At 41.9% G+C, this 24,043-nt stretch overlaps 1 protein-coding gene across 1 annotated transcript in view; it reads left to right on the top strand.

The window, feature by feature from the left end:
• The first annotated feature begins 787 nt into the window (after positions 1–787).
• The window catches only part of LOC140713942 (zinc finger CW-type PWWP domain protein 2-like), a 60,472-nt gene continuing 37,216 nt past the window's right edge, over positions 788–24,043 (top strand). The window contains exons 1-3 of the mRNA XM_073024635.1: positions 788–861; positions 14,741–15,064; positions 22,831–22,954. Of these exons, the coding sequence (XP_072880736.1) occupies positions 14,781–15,064; positions 22,831–22,954 (408 nt within the window). The 5' untranslated portion in view covers positions 788–861; positions 14,741–14,780. The remainder of the gene's footprint in view (positions 862–14,740; positions 15,065–22,830; positions 22,955–24,043) is intronic.

The following is a 24,043-nucleotide window of genomic DNA, read 5'->3' as shown; positions in this document are numbered from 1 at the left end:
TGCCTCCTGTGATCATCGCTTTTACATCCTTACCTCTGTTGCCTTGGTTTTTAGCCTTTGCTTGTATGCAGGAAGGAGGAGGACAACCAGGTGATATTTCCCAAAATGGGGTCTAGGGATGGAATGCTAGGCATACCTTATGTTAATATCAAAGTATCAAATGCTTTGGGACTCCTGGTGCTACAGGTGATATGTTGATAATTGGATAGCTATTACTTCAGACTAGCTTGATTGAAGTCCCGTCAATGATGAAGCAGATGCATATGCAGTAAATTTTAAATTCTTAGCACTTAGTTCTCGGATATTCTTCCAACTGTAGCGCTGCCGGGTGCCGGGAGCCCCCGCGCTCGGACCGCGGCGGGTGCCGGGATCGGTCGCGCTCGGACGGCGGCGGGTGCCGGGATCCGTCGCGCTCCGACCGCGGCGGGTGCCGGGATTCGTCGCGCTCGGACCGCGGCGGGTGCCGGGATTCGTCGCGCTCGGACCGCGGCGGAGGCCGGGATTCGTCGCGCTCGGACCGCGGCGGAGACCGGGAGCCCCCGCGCTCGGACCGCGGCGGGTGCCGGGATTCCTCGCGCTCGGACCGCGGCGGAGACCGGGATCGGTCGCGCTCCGACAGCGGCGGGTGCCGGGATTCCTCGCGCTCGGACCGCGGCGGGTGCCGGGATTCCTCGCGCTCCGACCGCGGCGGGTGCCGGGAGCCCTCGTGCTCCGATTGAGGCAGGAACGGGGCGGGGTGGTGTCCGAGAGCTCGCGCGACGTTAAACCAACGGACCGACTCCGTTGGTGGGAGGAGGTTGAGGGAAAGGGAAGCCGCTTCAACCACATCCCAGGCCCGAGAGCAGCCTGGCGCTCGGGAAGGTAGGGGCACGGCACCTTCCCACGGTCACACCTTCCACATGTCCCTCCCCACCGATCTCCAACCTGGCTCATAATTGCCAGCATAATTGCTACACCTGTCTCTACTCCTCCTCTCTTACCACCATTCAGGGCCCCAAAGAGTCCTTCCAGGTGAGGCAACACTTCACTTGTGAGTCTGTTGGGGTCATCTAATGCATCTGGTGCTCCCGGTGCGGCCTCCTCAACATCCGCGAGACCCAATGCAGATTGGGGGACCACTTTGTCGAGCACCTCCACTCCGTCCGCCACAACAGACAGGATCTCCCAGTTGCCACCCACTTCAACTCTGCTTTGCATTCCCATTCGGATATGCCCACACATGGCTTCCTCTACTGCCATGATAAGGCCAAACAAAGGTTGAAGGAGCAACACTTCATATACCGTCTGGGTAGTCTCCAGCCCCTTGGCATGAACATCGAATTCTCCAACTTCCGGTAATTCCCTCCCTCTCCCTTCCACCATCCCACTTTCACTCTGCCTCCTCTTCTAGCTGCCTATCACCTCTCTCACGATTCTGCCTTCTTCTACTACCCATAGTGCTTTCCCCTTTCATTCCTTCTTCACCTTTCCGCCCTATCCCCTCCCTCACCCCTTGATCTTTCCTCTGATTGGTTTTCCACCCTCCCCCCACCTTCTTTATAGGGCCCCTGCCCCCTCCCTCTTCAGTCCTGATGAAGGGTCTCGGCCCAAAACGTTGACTGCTCGTTTCCACGGTTGCTGCCCGACCTGCTGAGTTCCTCCAGCTTGTTGTATGTGTTACCTTCCCAGGGGAGAGGCTAGGCCTCCTGCCGCCCGGCAGGTGGGAGGATTCTTCAACCTGCAGACAGTGGCAAACCCTTCCCACAGCGATGAAACCTGCTGCTCCTAGCCAAGGCCAAGGTTCTCACACTTGTCAATCAGATTCGGGTATACATTATCAATGACATACACCGTGAAATTGCTTGTTTTGTTGCAGCAGTACATAGAACATTGATCTTTAGTGTAGGCCTTTCATCCCACGATGTTGTTCTGACCTTTTAATACACTCTAAATTCAATCTCACTTCCCTCTACATAGCCCTTAATTTTCTTCTGTCATCGATGTGCCTATCAAAGAGTCTCATAAATAACCATAATGTACCACCACTCCTGGCAGAGCGTTCCACTCACCCACCACTTTGTTTAAAAACCCTACCTCTGACACCCTGCACCCTCACCTCCATGTTTTCCTTCAGTCACCTTAAAAATTTCCCCCATCATATTTGCCATTTCCTCCCCGGGGAAAAAAGTCTCTGGCTAGTTGTTCAATCTACGTTTCATATCATCTTGTATACCTGTAGAAACATAGAAAATAGGTGCAGGAGTAGGCCATTTGGCCCTTCGAGCCTGCACTGCCATTCAGTATGATCATGGCTGATCATCCAACTCAGAACCCTGTACCTGCTTTCTCTCCATACCCCTGATCCCTTTAGCCACAAGGGCCATATCTAACTTCTTCTTAAATATAGCCAATGAACCGGCCTCAACTGTTTCCTGTGGCAGAGAATTCCACAGATTCACCACTCTGTGTGAAGAAGTTTTTCCTCATCTCGGTCCTAAAAGGCTTCCCCTTTATCGTTAAACTGTGACCCCTCGTTCTGGATTTCCCCAACATCGGAAACAATCTTCCTGCATCTAGCCTGTCCAATCCCTTTAGAATTTTATACGTTTCAATAAGATCCCCCCTCAATCTTCTAAATTCCAGCGAGTATAAGCCTAGTCGATCCAGTCTTTCTTCATATGAAAGTCCTGCCATCCCAGGAATCAATCCGCTGAACCTTCTTTGTACTCCCTCTATGGCAAGAATGTCTTTCCTCAGATTAGGGGACCAAAACTGCACACAGTACTCTAGGTGCGGTCTCACCAAGGCCTTGTACAACTGCAGTAGAACTTCCCTGCTCCTGTACTCAAATCCTTTTGCTATGAATGCCAACATACCATTTGCCTTTTTCACTGCCTGCTGTACCTGCATGCCCACCTTCAATGACTGGTGTACAATGACACCCAGGTCTCATTGCACCTCCCCGTTTCCTAATCGGCCACCGTTCAGATAATAATCTGTTTTCTTGTTCTTGCAACCAAAGTGGATAACCTCACATTTATCCACATTAAATGGCATCTGCCATGAATTTGTCCACTCACCTAACCTATCCAAGTCACCCTGTATCCTCTTAACATCCTCCTCACAGCTAACACCGCCGCCCAGCTTCGTGTCATCCGCAAACTTGGAGATTCTGCATTTAATTCCCTCGTCTAAATCATTAATATATATTGTAAACAACTGGGGTCCCAGCACTGAGCCTTGTGGTACCCCACTAGTCACTGCCTGCCATTCTGAAAAGGTCCCATTTACTCCCACTCTTTGCTTCCTGTCTGCCAACCAATTCTCTATCCACATCAATACCATACGCCCAATACCGTGTGCTTTAAGTTTGCACACTAATCTCCTGTGTGGGACCTTGTCAAAAGCCTTTTGAAAATCTAAATATACCACGTCCACTGGCTCTCCCCATCCACTCTACTAGTTACATCTTCAAAAAATTCTGTAAGATTCGTCAGACATGATTTTCCTTTCACAAATCCATGCTGACTTTGTCTGATGATTTCACCTCTTTCCAAATGTGCTGTTATCACATCTTTGATAACCGACTCTAGCATTTTCCCCACCACCGATGTCAGACTAACCGGTCTACAATTCCCCGGTTTTTCTCTCCCTCCTTTTTTAAAAAGTGGGGTTACATTAGCCACCCTCCAATCCTCAGGAACTAATCCAGAATCTAAGCAGTTTTGAAAAATTACCACTAATGCATCCACTATTTCTTGGGCTACTTCCTTAAGCACTCTGGGATGCAGACCATCTGGCCCTGGGGATTTATCTGCCTTTAATCCCTTCAATTTACCTAACACCACTTCCCTACTAACATGTATTTCCCTCAGTTCCTCCATCTCACTAGACTCTCGCATTAGGTATCAAGACTCTCCATACCAGGCAGTGATGCAACCTGTCAGGATGCTCTCCACTGTACATTTGTGATTTGTTGTCATTTCTTGTGTTTTTGGCGTTCAATGTTTTCTTTGAACGGGTTCCATGGTGTTTCCTTGTTCGGTGGCTGTCTGCAGGAAGATGAATCTCAGGGTTTTAAACTGCATCACACACAAAATGCTGGTGTAACACAGCAGGCCAGGCAGCATCTATAGGGAGAAGCGCTGTCGACATTTCGGGCTGAGACCTTTCGTCAGGACTAACTGAAAGGAAAGATACTAAGAGATTTGAAAGTAGTGGGGGGAAGGGGAAATGCGAAAATGATAGGAGAAGACCGGAGGGAGTGGGATGAAGCTAAGAGCTGGAAAGGTGATTGGTGAAAGTGATACAGAGCTGGAGAAGGGAAAGGATCATGGGACGGGAGGCATCGCGAGAAAGAAAGGAGGAGGGGGGAGCACCAGAGGGAGATGGAGAACAAGCAGAGTGATGAGAGAAAAAAACAAACAACTAAATATGTCAGGGATGGGGTAAGAAGGGGAGGAGGGGCATTAACGGAAATTAGAGAAGTCAATGTTTATGCCATCAGGTTGGAGGCTACCCAGCCGGTATATAAGGTGTTGTTCCTTCAACCTGAGTGTGGCTTCATCTTGACAGTAGAGGAGGCCATGGATAGACATATCAGAATGGGAATGGGATGTGGAATTAAAATGTGTGGCCACTGGGAGATCCTGCTTTCTCTGGTGGACCGAGCATAGGTGTTCAGCGAAATGGTCTCCCAGTCTGCGTTGGGTCTCATCAATATATAAAAGGCCACACCGGGAGCACCAGACGCAGTATACCACACCAGCCAACTCACAGGTGAATCTGGGCATTAAGGGCCAGGTTGTTACCGGCACACCACGCGGCCAAGTGCTGGACCTCGTCCCTGTAGGCTATCTCATCATCCCCTCTGATCAGGCCAACCACTGTGGTGTCATTTGCGAATTTGATTATGCAGTTAGAACCGTGTACAGGAACACATGAAATATAGACACTAGTGTGCCTAATTATAAGTTACAAAATAAATAATTCTAAAGAAGAGTGGTGAGGTAGTGTTCATGGGTTTATGGTCCATTCATAAATATGATGGCAGAGTGAAAGAAGCAGTTGCTAAAACATTGAGAATGAGTCTTCAGGCTCTTTTAACTCATTTCTGTTGGTAATAATAAGAAGACATATCCCAGATGCTGAGTGTCATTAAAGATGGACGTTGCCTTCCTAAGTCATCATCTCTTGAAGATGTCCTTGATGGTGAGGAGGGTTGTGTCCTTGATGGAACTGTCTTTGTCTACAACTCTCTGCAGCTTCTTGTGATCCTATGAATTGGAACCTCCATAACAGGCCATGTTGCGACCAGTCAGAATGCTCTTCATAATACACCTATAGAAATTTGCTAGAGTCTTTGGTGTCATGCCAAATCTGTTGGCAGAGGGGAAAAAGCTGTTCCTGAAATGTTGAGTGTGGGTCGTCGGGCCCTGTACTTCCTTCCCAATGGTAGCAATGAGAAGGGATCATGCCCCAGATGGTGAGGTTGTTGTACTTGAACACCTTGTTACCATAAAAAGTGTGAATGGGGGGGGGTGGAATATCAAAAGTTCTGCCAACTGTTCTGTGTTCACACCTGTGCAAACATTAGCATTTTGCTCTATTACCACTGTAACATGTACAGTGTAGAATACAAAAGTTGGGATGTAATGTTGCAACTTCACAAAATACCAGTTAGACTGTACTTGGAGTATTGTGTGCATTTCAGGTTACAACATCATAGGAAGGAAAGAGTAGAAAGGTTGGGCTTATATTCTTTGTAGCCTATGAGATTCGAAGGATGACCTGATGGAGGCATATAAAATTATAAGAGACATATATAGGGTAGATAATTGGAATCTTTTCCCATGGTAGGGGTATCAAAAGCAAGAGGGCACATGTGTAAGGTGAAAGGAAGGAGTTTTTAAAGAGGAAAAAGGATCTCATATTTTCCTGGTATATATCGCAAATAAACTCTTCTCAGGCTTCCAGCCGGATACAGGTATCAATTATAACCGATGTTTTGATGCCAAACTGTGCATCTTCTCAGTGATGATGCCTGGGCATGTCTAGTCTGGTGGTATTTATACCCCCCGTCATCCATCCCTCCTGATTGGTTAGTCCTCATCCAATCGGGTTTCTGCTGTCCCACCTTGTTTACAATCAAATTTCAGCACTTAAAATGAGGCCCTTGTCTTTGTTAAAATTCTTTTCTTATAGTTTTACTTCAATGGCTTCCTTCTACCTGTCGCCCTGACTGCAAAGGATGGATCTGGCCCCACTCCCACACAACGCCCCAGTCAGCTGGTCATTGCCGCCATACCTGTCCTTCTTAGAAAAGTTCTTCCAGGTCAACGCCTTTGAACACAAGGCTATTAGACAGTGGTCAGCACGTAATGTCCTGCAGGCGCTGCAGGAGAAGGATGTGATGGACTCAGTGGGGTGGTTCCCTGAGCAGACTGTCCAGTACATCTGGCAAAATGCCTCATCGCCAGACCTCACAAACAGGCACCAAGACCTCACCTGGCTGGCGGTGAGAGGGGCCCTCCATGTCAGATCCTTCCTGTATGCCCGGAACGTCGTCTCCACACCCTGCTGCCTACGGGAGGACTGCAATGAGGCAAAGTCAGTGACTCAACTCCTTGCACACTGTGGGTTCACGAAAAAGGTGTGGAGAAGGATGGAAGGGGTGATGTCAAGATTCATGCCCAGCTGCTGCGTAACTGAGGACTTCCTGATTTACGGGCTGTTCCCGGGGACGCACACGGAGACAAACATCCAGTTCTGCTGGCAGATCATCAACTCGGTGAAGGACGCTCTTTGGTCAGCCCGAAACTTGGTGGTCTGCCAGCACATGGAGATGTCCGTGGCTGAGTGCTGCGGCTGGCACATTCTCGCCTGCAGGAATACGTGCTGAGGGATGCACCCAAGCTTGGTGCAGCCACCGCGAAGACCCGTTGGGGAAGGACCACAGTTTAAGGTTCATCACCTGCGGGAGTGGGAGGGGTCAGGTGGGGAGGAGAATACCCCTCATCAGCGGTGTGGATAGATGAGTCAACATGGCACCCCAGGAGTGGCTGGAAATGTATAGACTGTAAAGGAACTTCGGGAAAGGAATGAAAGTCAATACCTGGATGTTTATCATTAATAATTTTATTTTATTGTAAATAGGTCTTTAATCCTTGTCTAAAGTTTGAGGGTCAATGAATGTTTTATTGTAAACATCTTTAATTTGAATAGGAACAGAGAGTCAACACATAATTTATTGTAAATAACTTTATTGTATAGGGACTCAGATTTAACAAATGTTTTTTCTATGTAAATAACTATTTTGTAAAATTTCTGAATAAAGTATTTTTGAAAAAAAACAGTTTTGTGGTGTTGAAGTCAATCCTATAGCCATTGCGAATTCAATGTTATGCTACCACTGATTTCTCCAGGTAACCCATTTGGATTATACCTTCTGTGCTCCTTGATGTGGGTTTCCATCGTGTATCCTGTCTGCCAATATACGCTGCTCCACATTCACAGGATGTCTGTGATTTGAGCTTCCTTATGTGTTTGTGGACAGTATTAATCTGGTATTCAGGCTCCTGGTGGTCCTTCCAGAATCCATGAAAATATAGGGGTGACAGGCGGTAGTGACAGGTTACTCCTCATTAGGTTTCCTGGTTTTTTCCGTCGGCCTTTTTAAGGCCTTTTTAAGATTGATTTTCTTCATCTTGTAGCTATTCTGTAGGAATGTCATGCATAATCTTACTTTTTCATGGAGATTCTCTGGGTCCGAAATAGTTTTTCTTGGTTAATTAAAGTAGAAAGAACTGTTCTACATTCAGCTTACTTACGTTCTTGTAAGGAAGTTCAAATCACACTTATGCGGATTAGAGGTGACCTGGGACTCAGGACAGGGGTGTTTACGGGATTCCCTGTGAATGCAGAGCAGCGTATATCGACATGGTGGAAACTCACATCAAGGAGCACAAGAGGTGTAGCCATTTGGGCTACCCAGAGAAATCAGCTGTAGCAGAATATTGCATTCCCAATGACCATTGATTTCAATGGCACAAGACTACTGTACTGAGCCAATGGCTTTTAGGACTGCCTGGTGAAGAAAGCCATTGAAATAAAACTAGAGAAAAAGAAGTTTAACAAAGACGGAGGTCTCCCTCTAAGTAAGAACTGGAATTCAATTGTAAACAAGGTGGGACAGCGGAAACCTGATTGGATGAGGACTAACAGATCAGGAGGGACAGCCGATGAGGGTATAAATACTATTGGACCAGACATGCCTGGGTATCAACCCTGATGAAGATGGCAGAATTTGTCATCGAAATGTCAGTTGAAGTCAATACCTGTACCCAGCTAGAAGCCTGAGAAGAGTTTATTAGTTTTAAAGAGGATTTGAGGGGAGATATTTTCATAGATTGAAGTCTGGAACTTGCTGCCAGAGAAGATGGTTGAATCAAATGCATTTCATATCAACACACATAAAATGCTGCAGGAATTCAGCAGGTCAGGTAGCATCTATAGAGGGGAATAAATAGTCCCCTCAGCCGGAAATGTTGATCATTTACTCTGTTCCATAGATGCTGGTTTTCCATCATCTGCAGAATCTCTTGTGTTTACATCTCATATCAAGCATACTCAGAATAATAAATTCACAGGTCAGACTTTTCAGAATGTAGGCTTTATTTACAGTCTGCTAGAAAACTAACCATATTGGTGAATAGATTAAGATATCCAATACAGCAGTCTCAATATAATCCAGCAATTTTCTCTAACACAGATTAATTGGCTTTTTGAAGAAGTACCTCAAAACAGATAGATAGATAGATAGATACTTTATTCATCCCCATGGGGAAATTCAACATTTTTTCCAATGTCCCATACACTTGTTGTAGCAAAAACTCATTACATACAATACTTAACTCAGTAATAATATGATATGCATCTAAATCACTAACTCAAAAAGCATTAATAATAGCTTTAAAAAAGTTCTTAAGTCCTGGCAGTTGAATTGTAAAGCCTAATGGCATTGGGGAGTATTGACCTCTTCATCCTGTCTGAGGAGCATTGCATCGACAGTAACCTGTCGCTGAAACTGCTTCTCTGTCTCTGGATGGTGCTATGTAGAGGATGTTCAGGGTTTTCCATAATTGACCGTAGCCTACTCAGCGCCCTTCGCTCAGCTACCGATGTTAAACTCTCCAGTACTTTGCCCACGACAGAGCCCGCCTTCCTTATCAGCTTATTAAGACGTGAGGCGTCCTTCTTCTTAATGCTTCCTCCCCAACACGCCACCACAAAGAAGAGGGCGCTCTCAACAACTGACCTATAGAACATCTTCAGCATCTCACTGCAGACATTGAATGACGCCAACCTTCTAAGGAAGTACAGTCGACTCTGTGCCTTCCTGCACAAGGCATCTGTGTTGGCAGTCCAGTCTAGCTTCTCGTCCAACTGTACTCCCAGATACTTGTAGGTCTTAACCTGCTCCACACTTGCATGAGTAATGAAAATACTTCTCCAAGCAAAGCTTCATCAGAAACAATCAATCACTTGCTGAAATTATGGTTTTGGTTAGAATGCATACAGACTGAGATAGCCATTTCTGCAGTTCCTGTGGTCATTCTACAATCATACTGGTTCAGCATGAATAGAGATAGAACACAGAACAGTACAGCCTCTCTAATCCAGGCAGCATCCTGATACACCTTTTTTGCACCCTCTCCAAAGCTTCAACATCCTTCCTGTAATGAGGCGACCAGAACTGAATGTAATAATGAGACATGTAATCCACATTGATTTTCTATTGTGTTTCATTAGTGTTTGAATGTTCTATTTCTCTCCCTGTCAACTGTAAATCCGAGCTACACTGTTAATCCCTTATGCCTATTTATCCCTAAGAAGAACCGGATCACATATACACATTTTTAGTCAGGTTATTTCCACTTCCATTAGATTGCCAGGTGCCACTCAATCTCAAAGTTCAAAATACATGTATTATCAAATTACTTATATGTCATTATGTACAACCCTGAGATTTGTTTTCATAGTAAATCCAGGAAACACAATAGAACCAATGAAATACTTCACCTAATAGGTCTATCAAACAACCAATATGTAAAGGACAACAAAACTGTGCAAATATGAAAGAGATCAATAATAAATAAATAATCCATAAGTAGAGAACATGGGATGAAGTGTCCTTGAAAGTGAGTTCAAAGGTTGTGGGAACAGTTAACTGAATGAAGTTGAGTGAAGTTTTCCCCTCTGGTTCAAGAGCCTGATGACTGAGGGCTAATAACTGTTTCTGAACTTGGTGGTGTGGGTGCTAAGGCTCTTGTACCTTCTTCCTGATGGCAGCAATTAGAGGTGAGCATGGCCTTGGTGGTGCATGTCCCTGATGACGAATGCTGTTCTCCTGCAACAGCCCTCCATGTACAGTAGATGTGCTCAATGTTGGGAAAGGCTTTGCCTGTGATGGACTGAGCCATATCCACTACTTTTTGTAGGATTTTCCATTCAAGGGCATTGGTGTTTTCATACAACTTTCATTAACTGCTTTCATGATGCAAGCAGTTAATACACTCTTAGATGTTCATGCCAAATCTTCATTTCCTCCATGTTTTCCTTTTACCAATGCTTCCCTTGCTGTACCTTTCATAATCCAAATTTCCACTATGTCCTAATTTAATCCAAGTCTCGTTGGTCTGCATTGGATTCCAGTAAATTACACTTAAATGCTAACATTTTCTTTTTCATTTTCAAATCCTTGTCCTCATGCATCACAGTCTGAAAAATTGTTTCCAGTCCTACAAGTGATGAGATATCACCACTTGTTCAATTTGTCTTCATGAAAATTATTAATTAAATTATTTTACTTCTGGTGACCGTGCCTTTAGCTGCCAAGGACCCTCTGAAATTCTTTTGCCTCCACTTCTTTTTCTCCATTAAGTTGCTACTCAATACCTACCTTGTGAGAAAGCATTTGGTCATTTGCCTAAAATCTTTGAGTAATACATTTTCAAATTTGATTTGATAACCTGAGAAGCAACTTGTGTGAGGAGACCAAATGTAAGTTTGGTTTTGATGCAAAGTTAGGTGGAAATCTGAGTAACAGTGATGATGCAAAGACATTTCAAAGGGATAGACTTTAAAGGGCAACAAGATACAGATGAAGCATAATGTAGAAGAATGAATTCTATTTCAGTAGAAAAAAATCCCAAGTATTTTTAAATGATGAGAGATTGAGAAATGCTTTCATTCAAAGGACATTGATATCCTTGTACATAAGTCACTGCAAGGTAACTTACAAGTGCAGCAAGTAAATACAAAGGAAAAATGGTTTGTTACCCTTTTGAAGGATGACTTGAGTACAGAAGTGGATTCATAGGATTTCTGTGATATCACACTTGGAGTTTTGTACAATTGTAATCTTCTTACCAAGCAAAGAATATACTTTCTGTTAGAGGGAGTGTGGCGAAGACTGACCAGCTAGGAGATCAAAGGTTGTGGAAATTAAGTGGGAAAATGGATCAGCAATAATATTGAAAAGTGGCTTGTAGTGCTAACTTAGCTGCTTCTTTTGTTTCATATCTTCACAGACTCTGGAGTTAGTATTTTTTTTTGATTGATTACAATGCCTTTGAGCTTTGAGATGTTAAGAAAATCCTCCGTCACGCTTACTCCTAGTACCTAAGAATACTTTGGGCAATGGCTGAAATACAGTCTCTAGTTCCTATTTCAGCTTTTCTACATCTTCTACTTAATCATTTTATCTTAATTTTGTTTTGAAACTGTTGGAGCCTGTGACTTACAGTCTGTAGATTGATCAAGTGAGCTAGCGCTCTGCTGTCCCTGAGAATACCCCAAGAGAGAAATGCAAGCACAAACTATCATGAAGAGAAGCTCAGGATGATCAACTACATTTCTTGCCAATTAAGGTGTTGAGGTAGATTGAAACATTGAGACAAATGCAGAGGAGAGTGAGCAGTTCTCAGAGGCTACTGGTTCCAATTGCTTTCCTCAGAGAGTCCGCTGGTTCAACTTGCTGCCCTCAGAGAGGCTGCTGGTTTGTGTCACTGCCCTTGGGTCCCGATGCTCTCGGAGATGTTATCGAAATTCTGAGATTTATGGATTGGACTGTAATTCAAACTAATGGTAGTTCATATTGGCCTCTTTAGTTATATGTTTATTTCACTTGCTCACCTATTTTTTCTTGTTACAAATTGGCAGGCTGGGGTTTTAGGTGATCTTTTAGTTTTTGTGCAAGGGAGAGGTTGGGGGTGTTTGGGGTTTGTGAGATTTTGTTCTTTTTCTTTTTGTGCAGGGGGAGGAAGATGGATGTCTTTCAGCTACTTATATAGATAGATAGATAGATACTTTATTCATCCCCATGGGGAAATTCAACATTTTTTCCAATGTCCCATACACTTGTTGTAGCAAAAACTCATTACATACAATACTTAACTCAGTAATAATATGATATGCATCTAAATCACTAACTCAAAAAGCATTAATAATAGCTTTAAAAAAAGTTCTTAAGTCCTGGCAGTTGAATTGTAAAGCCTAATGGCATTGGGGAGTATTGACCTCTTCATCCTGTCTGAGGAGCATTGCATCGACAGTAACCTGTCGCTGAAACTGCTTCTCTGTCTCTGGATGGTGCTATGTAGAGGATGTTCAGGGTTTTCCATAATTGACCGTAGCCTACTCAGCGCCCTTCGCTCAGCTACCGATGTTAAACTCTCCAGTACTTTGCCCACGACAGAGCCCGCCTTCCTTATCAGCTTATTAAGACGTGAGGCGTCCTTCTTCTTAATGCTTCCTCCCCAACACGCCACCACAAAGAAGAGGGCGCTCTCAACAACTGACCTATAGAACATCTTCAGCATCTCACTGCAGACATTGAATGACGCCAACCTTCTAAGGAAGTACAGTCGACTCTGTGCCTTCCTGCACAAGGCATCTGTGTTGGCAGTCCAGTCTAGCTTCTGTATGTGCTTTCTGTATGTGGTAAACTATGTATACCTGTCTGGACACACCCCTCTGCTGACTGCTCCTGTGGCTCCTCCCACAGGCCCCTGTATAAAGGCGATTGGAGGCACTGCTCCCCCCTCAGTCTCCAAGATGCTGTGCTCCATTTTGCTGCTAATAAAAGCCTATCGTTCGCCTCCTGTCTCCGAGAGTTATTGATGGTGCATCATTGTAATATGGTTATCTTGGAGAAGAGACTCATTTCAGATTTGTATTCTGCATACAGAGCTTGATAATAAAATGAACCTTTGAACATTTTAACTGTTAAAATTTTTATTGACTGTTCAGTTTTCACAAGTCAATAAGAACATAAATAGGAGCAGGAGTCGGCCATCTTGCCCCACTGACCTTGCTCCAGTATTCATGAAGATCATGGCTGATCTGGCTGTGGACTCAACCCCACCTATCCGCCTTTTCTCCATAATTCGTAGTTCCGCTGCTATACCAAACTCTGTCTAACTGCGTCTTAAATATGTTGAATGAGCTAGCCTCTTCGGCATCCTTGGCAGAGAGAATTACACAGATTCACTTCTGTCTGGCAAAAGCAGTTTCTCCTCATCTCCATCCTAAGTCTACTCCCCTGAATCTTGAGTCTATGTCCCCTAGTTCTAGTCTCAACTACCAGTGAAAACAACTTTCCTGACACTGTCTTATCTTTCAGTTTCATACTCAGCCTTATAATATTGCCATATTTTTTGATGCTGAGATTATAAGGGTGTAGTTATATTTTATATTGATACAGAAAATGTTTTTGTTTTCTGCTGATAGCTAGGGTTGCATTTCAGATATTGGTCAGTGGTTATTCTTTGTTTGAAATGGGTTATAGTAAAAGCTTATGATCCACTCCTTGCAAATGCCACCCTAATTAACATCTAAATGATTGAACAAATGTTTGTCATGATATGCTCCTAGTAGGCTGGGCAAGTACTTTAGCCCCACATGGCCAGCTGAAAGGGGAACTTAATGACTACAATGCACATTCTCAATGAAGCTGAAATGGTATTATTGACTGCCTAATTGGATTAAATTCACCATCCCCAATTAATGATCTGAATTGATGTTTCGACATCTATAGCTTAAGCAGTTCATATATGTTGACGCATTTCACACAGTAGTTTTCAGTTGTGATTTTACATTTCTGAAGTGTGCTGTTATGTATTTTGCATATGTTGCATTGGTAGGTAAAGTAAAACTACACTTATGAATGCCATTTTGTTTATGGTCTATTTTTCACTGCTCAGCTGCAAGAATGTTCATTTATTAGTCTTTTTTTCTAAATTAGCACATCTGGTTAGAAAGTCACTGAGATCAGGCTTTATCTGGGGTATTCCAGATACACTCAGACATGATAATAATAATAAAAATAGACATGGTACATCAACCTGGAAGTTGGGATTAATTAACTGCATACTGTATAAATTATTGGTATTTTGTTTAGAATGGAAATACATTATTTGTAGATATTTGCACAATACGTTCGATATCAGTAATACTCACTTTATATTCTGCTTCTGATTCATTCATAACTTTTAATTTTGATGCAATATATTTGCAAAAGTTTTCCTCAATCTTTGATCAAGCTTTACATTTGTTTGGTGAATAAACAAGTTGGATTACTCCAGTGAGGGAATTTGCCCAAAAAGACATAAAAAAATACTGTAGTTTTTTTCTAGATAAATCATGCTCTAAATAAATTGCTGGAGATATTTATTATTTTCTTTTCATTTTTAATTTTAAGGTTTTCCGGAGCTTCGAATGATAAGTAGTAAATCAAAATAATGGATCTTTTTGATAAAGGATTGTATGCAGACAAGGTGTGGATTCAGTGTGAATATGAAGATTGCTTGAAATGGAGGCTTTTGACAAAGGAAGATGCTGCATGTGTGGATTTAAGTTTGCCCTGGTACTGTGACATGAATAGTGATTCTAGCTTTAATTGCTGTTCTGTGCTTGAAGAGAGTTTCCCCAAGAAATCTGTATTCCACCAACGTGGATTGAAACTTGTCTACTCACAACTTCCTGTGGGAAGTCTGGTTTTAACAAAAATGCCTGGATGGCCCAGGTGAGACACACCTCTGGAGTCAGGAGGTATTTTTCAAATTGCATACTTTTATTCACAATTATACAGTGCTTCATGGTATATGCATAGTATTGAATGTTTCCTTTTAAAAGTCTGTCAACAATGTCAAAGCAGCAAATCCTGAAGCTGACTATATGGTTATTTCACAAGTTATTTCATGGAAAATGGTTTGGGAAAGTTATGTGAAATTTGTAAAATAACATTTATCAAATTGTTGCTTTATTAACATTGGGAGTAGATTTTAAAGAGCTGTAGTTCTGATATATAAAAACAATATTTCTATAAAAGCTGTAGGTACAATTTACAGATTTGTTGATAAGATGTGAATTGTTAAGTTCTATGTAGATTTATAAATGACTTAAAATGATATTGAGTTATAAATTCAGCTTGAGCCTTGTCAAGTGATGCATTGGCACCAATGATGGTGTAAATAAATTTAAAGTTTAGTTTATGGGTGGGTTGAGTTGTTCACCGATCTTCAGAATCAGAATCAGGTTTAGTATCGCTGGCATATGTTGTGAAATTTATTAACTTTGCAGCAGCTGTACAATGCAATACACAATAATATAGGAATAACACTGTGAATTACACTAAGTATAAGTATGTATATTAAATAGTTAAAATAAGTAGAGAGTTAGTGTTAATGATTTAAATGTCTATTGAGAAATCAGATAGCAGAGGGAAAGAAGCTGTTCTTGAGACAACACGAGGAAATCTGCGGATGCTGGAAATTCAAACAACACACACAAAATGCTGGTGGAACATGGCAGGCCAGGCAGCATCTATAAGGAGAAGCACTGTCGATGTTTTGGGCCGAGACCCTTTGTCAGGACTAACTGAAAGGAAAGATAGTAAGAGATTTGAAAGTAGTGGGGGGAGGGGGAAATGCGAAATGATAGGAGAAGACCGGAGGGGGTGGGATGAAGCTAAGAGCTGGAAAGGTGATTGGTGAAAGGGATACAGAGCTGGAGAAGGGAAAGGATCATGAGATGGGAGGCCTCTGGAGAAAGAAAGGGGGCGGGGGGGGGGGAGCACCAGAGGGAGATGGAGAACAGGCAGAGTGATGGGCAGAGAGAGAGAGAAAAAAAACAAACAACTAAATATTGTCAGGGATGGGGTAAGAAGGGGAGGAGGGGCATTAACGGAAGTTAGAGAAGTCAATGTTCATGCCATCAGGTTGGAGGCTACCCAGCCGGTATATAAGATGTTGTTCCTCCAACCTGAGTGTGGCTTCATCTTGACAGTAGAGGAGGCCATGGATAGACATATCAGAATGGGAATGGGACATGGAATTAAAATGTGTGGCCACTGGGAGATCCTGCTTTCTCTTGCGGACTGAGCGTAAGTGTTCAGCGAAACGGTCCCCCAGTCTGCATTGGGTTTCACCAATATATAAAAGGCCACACTGGGAGCACCGGACGCAGTATACCACACCAGCCGATTCACAGGTGAAGTGTCGCCTCACCTGGAAGGACTGTCTGGGGCCCGACGCAGACTGGGAGTCCGTTTTGCTGAACACCTACGCTGGGTCCACCAGAGAAAGTAGGATCTCCCAGTGGCCACACCTTTTAATGTCAACAGTGCTTCTCCTTATAGATGCTGCCTGGCCTGCTGTGTTCCACCAGCAATTTGTGTGTGCTGTTCTTGAGACACTGAGTATGTGACTTCAGGCTTCTGTACCTCCTTCCTAATGGTTAACAGTGAGAAGAGAGCATGTCCTGGGTGGTGCAGCTCCTTAATAATTGGATGCCGCCTTTTTAAGGTACCGCTCCTAGAAGCTGTCTTTGAAAATACCAAAGATGAAGCTGGCTAATTTTATCACTCGCTACAGCTTACTTCAATCCTGTGCAGTAACCCTCCCTTATCAGACGGTGATGCTGCCGGTCATAATGCTCTTCATGATACATCTGTAGAAACTTTTAAGTGTTTTAGGTGATATTTCAAATCTCCTCAAACTCCAAATGAAATATACCCGCTGTCTTGCTTTCTTTTTAGTTGCATTGATATGTTGGGACCAGGTTAAGAGATGTTAACACCCAGGACCTTAAAACTGCTCACTCTCTCCGCTTCTGCTCTCTCTATAAGGATCGGTGTGTGTTCCCTCGTCTTACTCTTTCTGAAGTCCACATTCAGCTCCTTGGTCTTACTGATGTTGATTGCGAAGTTGTTGTTGGACAACACTTAACTAGCTGGTATGTCTCACTCCTGTAGGCCCTCTCATCACCATCTGAGATTCTGCCAACAATCGTATCATCAGCAAATTTATAGATGGTATTTGAGCATTTAAGTAAATTGGAAAACAACTCAACCCAACCATCAATCAGCCAAGCTACTCATTTTGTGAATTATTTCTAGTTTAGTTAAATGGATATGAGGTTTAGACCAGTGATGTATTTTGGAAAGATAAGGCCATGGAGAAATTTGTAAAGAGGAGAATATTAAAATTGAGGCACTTGTTAATGTGGAGCCAAATGTTGATATACAGCAGAGATAGTGGCAGAATCAAATTTTGTTACAAGGGTGGAAATAGGTGTTCATAAGTGTTGGCACAGACATGTGAACCAGAAGTTATCTTGAACATTGACAACAAAGTTGAAAAGAGGCTGGTTCCAATTCTCTGTTTGCTGGGGATAGAAGGGAGTATGACAGAGTAGTTGGCCAGGCTTGTCTACTGGATCAAAGACAATGGCTTTTTCATTATTTAATTGGAGGATATTTCTAAATTTCCAGCACTTGAGGGCAGGCAAGCCGTATGACTATTTCGAAGGAGTGCAAGAACAACAGGGGTGATAATAGATCTTTACAACAAAGCAGGTCGTATTAGATTTAGTAATGACTAATTAACACTATTCGTTTAACAAATAGTTCACAAATATTTATTTAATCTATGATTGAATTCAACTTTATATTTGAAAGGAGAAAATGTGACAGTTACTAAGATTAGATAAGACTAACATAATCAGACTGGACAAATTTATAATGGATAAAATGACAAGAGTTCAGTGAGGGAGAGGCAAAAGAGGTCCTCATGTACATTAAAATCAGCTTACCCCATAAAGGAGCTGTTCAGAGTTGCAAAAGGCATGATTATACTTTTTAAAAACTGGCACTGGATTGTTGTGGGCAGTTTTGATGTAGGATCTTCAACCTGAAAAGTTAACTTTGTTTCCATAGGTGTTACATGATGTTCAAGTGTTTATGATATCTGTCATCTGTTGTTCTTTTATTTGCAAAGTAAATTTAGTTTGGAGTTGAAGCTTGCTGCATTTGAATTTCTCAGCTATTTTGTTAGGAAAGAAAAGTTGGTTAAAATTATGTGCAGTATATTTCAAGGATTTTTAGACTATTTTCTTGACATTTTTAGCAGATTTTTTCCCATTGCAAGCAATTCATACTTAATGTGGTTACCCACAAGAAAATGAATTTCAGGGTTGTATATGTGACATATTTTTTGATAATAAATTTACTTTGATCTTTGAACTTATATAAGATCAAGCTTACTTCACAGGTTGGTTAGAGTAAGGATGGCAACAGGTGTGTATGCAAAATAGGTTTTTAATGAAGAGTTTAAAGGTCCAAATTCTACCTCAATTTTAAAAATAAATTTGAGGAAAAAATGAGTTATAGACAATAGACAGCAGGTGCAGGAGTAGGCCATTCGGCCCTTCTAGCCAGCACCGCTATTCACTGTGATCATGGCTGATCATACACAATCAGTACCCCGTTCCTGCCCTCCCCCCCCATATCCCTTGACCCCGCTATCTATAAGAGCTCTATCATTCTGCTATTTCATTTACTGAACAAGTTAATTACTTAAATAGTGCAAGGATAAGACAGAGTGAGGCAAAGCAGGTTCAGTGTTGCCTACTCTTAGATGAAATTTTAGGTCTCCTGATAAGAAACAAAATTTATTTTGAATTAAATATATATTCAGATGAATATGCTTGCAAAATTGAACTTTATTCATTATTCTTATTGGCTACATAGCATCAGAAACAATGGACTTAGTTTTGTAGTGATCATGCAATATGCAATATTTTGCATATATGATCATGCAATATATGCAATATATTTGCACATATTTGCAATATATGATCATGCAATATTTTCTTGTAAAGATTTGGACTCAAGAGTAATTTGCATCCTTTTCCAAAATATTATTGTTTCAATTTGGCACATCAAACTGAAAATAGTTGGAGAGAGACATTGTTACAAGGCAGGAACCATTTGAAAAGAACAGGTCTTAAAATTGGGAGTGAATCATAATTTGAAGTAGCAAATGACGAAGAGAGAGACATCGTTGCAAGGCAGGAGCCATTTGAAAAGAACAAGTCTTGTTGGGAGTGAGTCCATAAGACATAGGAGCAGAATAGGCCAATTGGCCCATTGAGTCTACTCTGCCATTCCCTCACCACTAATTTATTATTTCTCTCAAACCCATTCTCCTGCCTGCTTTCCATAACCTTTGATGCCCTGTTTAATCTGAAACTGATCAACCTCTGCCTTCAATATACCCAAAGAACTGGACTGCACAGCTGTGTGTCACAATGAATTCTTCTGATTCACAACCCTCTGGCTTAAGAAACTTTACCTCATCTCTGTTCTAAATGGATGTTCCTCAATTCTGAGGTTGTGCCCTCTGGTCCTAGATTCCTCCACTATAGAAAACATTCTCTTCACATCCACTCTACCTATGTCTTACAATATTTGATAGGTTTCATTGAAATCCCCTCTCAATGAGTTTCCCCAATCTTCCTGTCCTTCTGCAGATACACTGCTTCCTTAACACTACCTGCCCCTCCACCTATCTTTATATCATTTGCCAACCTGACAGCAAAGTTATCAATTCCATCGTCCAAATTATTGACATATAACATGAGAAGAAACGGTCTCAACACCAACCCTTGCAGCACACCACTAGTCACTGGCATTCAGAAAAAGCTCTCTTTATTCCCACTCTTTTGCCTCCTGCCAGTCAACCAATCTTCTATCCATGCTAGTACCCTTCCTGTAATACCACAGACTCTTATCTTATGAAACAACCTCATGTGTAGCACCTTGTCAAAGGACTTCTGAAAACAAAATAAGCAAATTCCACTGATTCTCCATTGTCTATCCTGCCTGTTATTTCTTCAAAGAATTCAAACAGATTTGTCAGGCAAGATTTCCCCTTTAGAAAACCATGCTGACTTTGGCCTATTTTGTCATGTGCCTCCAAGAACCCTGAAACCTCATCCTTAATAATAGACTCCTACATCTTCTCAACTACTGATGTCAGGCTAACTGGCCTATAATTTCCTTTCTTCTGCCTACCTCCATTCTTATAGAGTAAAATGATATTAGTAACTTTTCAGTCTACAGGCAGGAATTTCGCAGGAGAATGGGATTGAGAAGAATAATAAACTAACCATGATGGAATGGCAGAGCAGATTCAATGGGCCAAATGCATTAATTCTGATCCTATGTCTTATGGTCTTGTGTTTACAAAATGAGGAATAATGTTCTTCTAAAGAGGAGAAAGACCTCATTACAGCATGATATGCAGGCTGGGGTCATGAAAGCGGTAGGATAGTGTGAGATTCTCCTTTTCAGATGATGCCCTGTTTATATATGGAGGAAAAAAATGTCATGAAAAAAGAGATGAACAGTATAATAGTAAGTAGCTTAACTTTACTTGGTCATTTAAAATGTTTATTAAGTAAATGTAAAGATTGTCAGAGGAACAAACGTTGCCTCCCAGATGCCAGGGTCAGGGACGTTTCGGATCATGTCCACAACATTTTGGAGGGGGAGAGGTTGTAGAGAAAGCATGCAGTCAGACTGTCAGGAAGGGCAGGCAGATGATAGGACAAATTTGCAGTCAGCAGGGATGTATCAGTGCATTAGGGATGCAGAATCAAAAAGGGTAGCAAGTACGGTAGTCAAACTATTATATCTTAATGCACAGAGTAGAAGAAATAAGGTGGATGATCTTGTTACACATACAGATCATTAGGTATAATATTGTTGCCATCACTGAATCATGGCAAAATGGTTCTGGAGGACTGGAAAATTGCAAATGTCACTCCATTCTTTAAGAAAGGAGGGAGGCAGAAGAAAGGAAATTATAGACCATTTAGGAATAACTCAATGGTTGGGAAAATGTTGGAGTCAATTGTTAAAGATGAAGTTATGGAGTATTTGGTGAAACAGGACAAGATAGGAGAAAGTCAGCACAGTTTTCTTAAGGGAAAATCTCGCCTGACCAACCTTTTCGAATTCTTTGAGGAGATTACAAGTAGGATGGGTAAAGGGGATGTTGTGGATGTTGTATATTTGGATGTTCAGAAGGCCTTTGACAAGGTGCCACACATGAGGCTGCTTACCAAGTTAAGAGCCCATGGTATTACAGGAAAGGTATTAACATGGTTAGAGCCTTGGCTGATTGGTAGGAGGCAGCAAGTGGGAATAAAAGGATCCTTTTCTGGTTGGCTGCCAGTGACTAGTGGTGTTCCACAGGAGTCAGTGTTGAGGCTGCTTCTTTTTATGCTGTATGACAATGATTTAGATGATAGAATAGATGGGTTTGTTGCCAAGCTTGCAGATGATGCAAAGGTTGATGAAAGGGCAAGTGGTGTTGAGGAAACAGGAAGGCTGCAGAAGTATTTAGACAGATTAGGAGAATGGGCAAGAAAGTGGCAAATGAAATACAATGTTGGAAAATGCATGGTCATGCTCTTTGGTATGATGTTCAGATTATTTTCTAAAAGAGGAGAAAATCCAAAAATTTGAGATGCAAAGGGACTTGGGAGTCCTTGTGCAGAACACTCTAAAGGTTCACTTGCAGGCTGAGTCAGTGGTGAGGAAGGCAACTGCAACGTTAGCATTCGTTTCAAGAGATCTAGAATATAAGAGCAGGGATGTGATGCTGAGACTTTATAAGGCACTGGTGAGGCCTCACTTTGAGAATTGTGAAGAGTTTTGGCCTCCTCATCTAAGAAAGGATGTGCTGGCATTGGAGAGGATTTAGCAGAGGTTCACAAAGATGATTCCAGGAATGAAAGGGTTATCATATGAGAAACGTTTGATGGCTCTGGGCCTGTATTTGCTGGAATTTAAAAGGACGAGAGGGGATCCCACTGAAACTTTTCAAATGTTGATTGACCTAGACAGAGCAGATGTGGAAAGGATTTTTTTCCTATGGTGGGGGATTGTAGGACAAGAGGGCACAGCTTCAGGATAGAGGGGCATTCATTTAAAACAGAGATGAGGAGAAATTTCTTTAGCCATAGGGTGGTGAATTTGTGGAATTTATTACCACAGGCAGCTGTGGAGGCCAGGTTTTTGGGTGTATTTAAGGCAGAGGTTGATAGGTTCTTGACTGACCACAGCATCAAAGTTTACGGGGTGAAGGCCGGGGTGTGGGGGCTGAAGAAGGGATAAAAGGATCAGCCATGATTGAATGGTGGAGCTGACTCAATGGGCCATATGGCCTAATTCTACTTCTATGTGCTATGGTCTTATTTGTATTGTTATTATTTACCACCAAGACGAGTTATATTGGATTTTTATGATTAACAGGAATTTATGCCTCAATGGGTGTTTTTATTTACATGATTATAAACTTATGTTATTGACCATTAAACCATTATTGAATGTATTTCTGTGAATATAGTTGATCTTCAGGCTTTTTTCCCCCTAAACCACAGCACTGTTTAGTTCTACTTGTGTAATTTCATGTTGTTAAATAATTAACTTTACTTCATCAGATGGCCTTCCATCCTCTGTCCTGATGGATTGAGTGGAGAATATGTAATATATGACGAAGATGGTTATGTGGAACAATATCATACAGAATTCTTGGGGAAGCCACATACCAGGTCTTGGATTTCAGTGGGACAAGTTGAGCCTTATTACACAAGAGGCAAATTGGTAAGCAGATGTCTGAATTAAATTTAAATTGTAGAAGCCTCAAAGATTTACTTTGTTTGGACAGTTGTCTTACTAAATTTCAATATCAGTTATATTGTGTGCTAATTTTGGCATCCACGACTTACACAGATTAAAATTTTGGAGTTAGCATCTTTCAAAGTTGTATTGTTCAAATTGAATAGAGTGGATGTTGGAAATCCAAAACAAAACAAAAAATGTTGGACGTACTCAAGATGCCAAGCAGCATCTTTGGAACTCTAGCTAAGTGTTTACTTCTTTACTTCTGCTCTGTTACTTTATATCAAATATCAGAAGAGATTTCAGAGATGCCATTTGAAAAACATGTAAAGTTCATACAATAACTCACCATTTTATTGGAATTAATTTTGAAATTAAAATATATATTTTAATGTCAAGTTACAATTTTTATTTTCATTTGCTATTTTGTATAAAGATTCAAGGCTCATTGAGTTATTTATTCATCCATTTATTTATTTACTGATTGATTGATTGAGATACAACGTGGCCCTTTGAGCCGTCCTGCCTGCAACCCCCGGTTTCACCCTAGCCCAATCATGGACAATTCACAATAACCAATTAACCTGCTAACTGGTATGCCTTTGGAACATTGGAGGAAACCAGAGCGTCTGGAGGAAACCCATGCACTCCACAGGGAGGATATATAAACTCCTTACAGATGATGTTGGAATTAAACTCCCACGCCCCAAGTTGTAATAACATTGCACTAACCACTAAGTTATGTTGCATTTGGTAAATACCAATTGGATAGAAGAGAAAAATGTTAAATCTTTAGTAATACATAGTTAACGGCAATATTAGTCTGGACAAACAAATCTTTCTGTGTTCATCTGTATGAATATGAAAATGCCACATCAAAAAGGGAAAGTCAGTAAGGAAACAGGTATCCCTGGTGCCTGGGAATGTCGACGTGCACTTATTGCCAACCAAAGAATTGTATTACTCTTGATGATCCATTGTTCATATTCCTTATGCACCTTTGAAAGGAAAGGTGCGAAGAATATTTTCCAA

Source organism: Hemitrygon akajei, chromosome 20, assembly GCF_048418815.1.
Source record: "Hemitrygon akajei chromosome 20, sHemAka1.3, whole genome shotgun sequence".
In the NCBI taxonomy this organism is placed as follows: domain Eukaryota; kingdom Metazoa; phylum Chordata; class Chondrichthyes; order Myliobatiformes; family Dasyatidae; genus Hemitrygon; species Hemitrygon akajei.
This window is presented reverse-complemented; position numbering and strand designations above follow the sequence as displayed.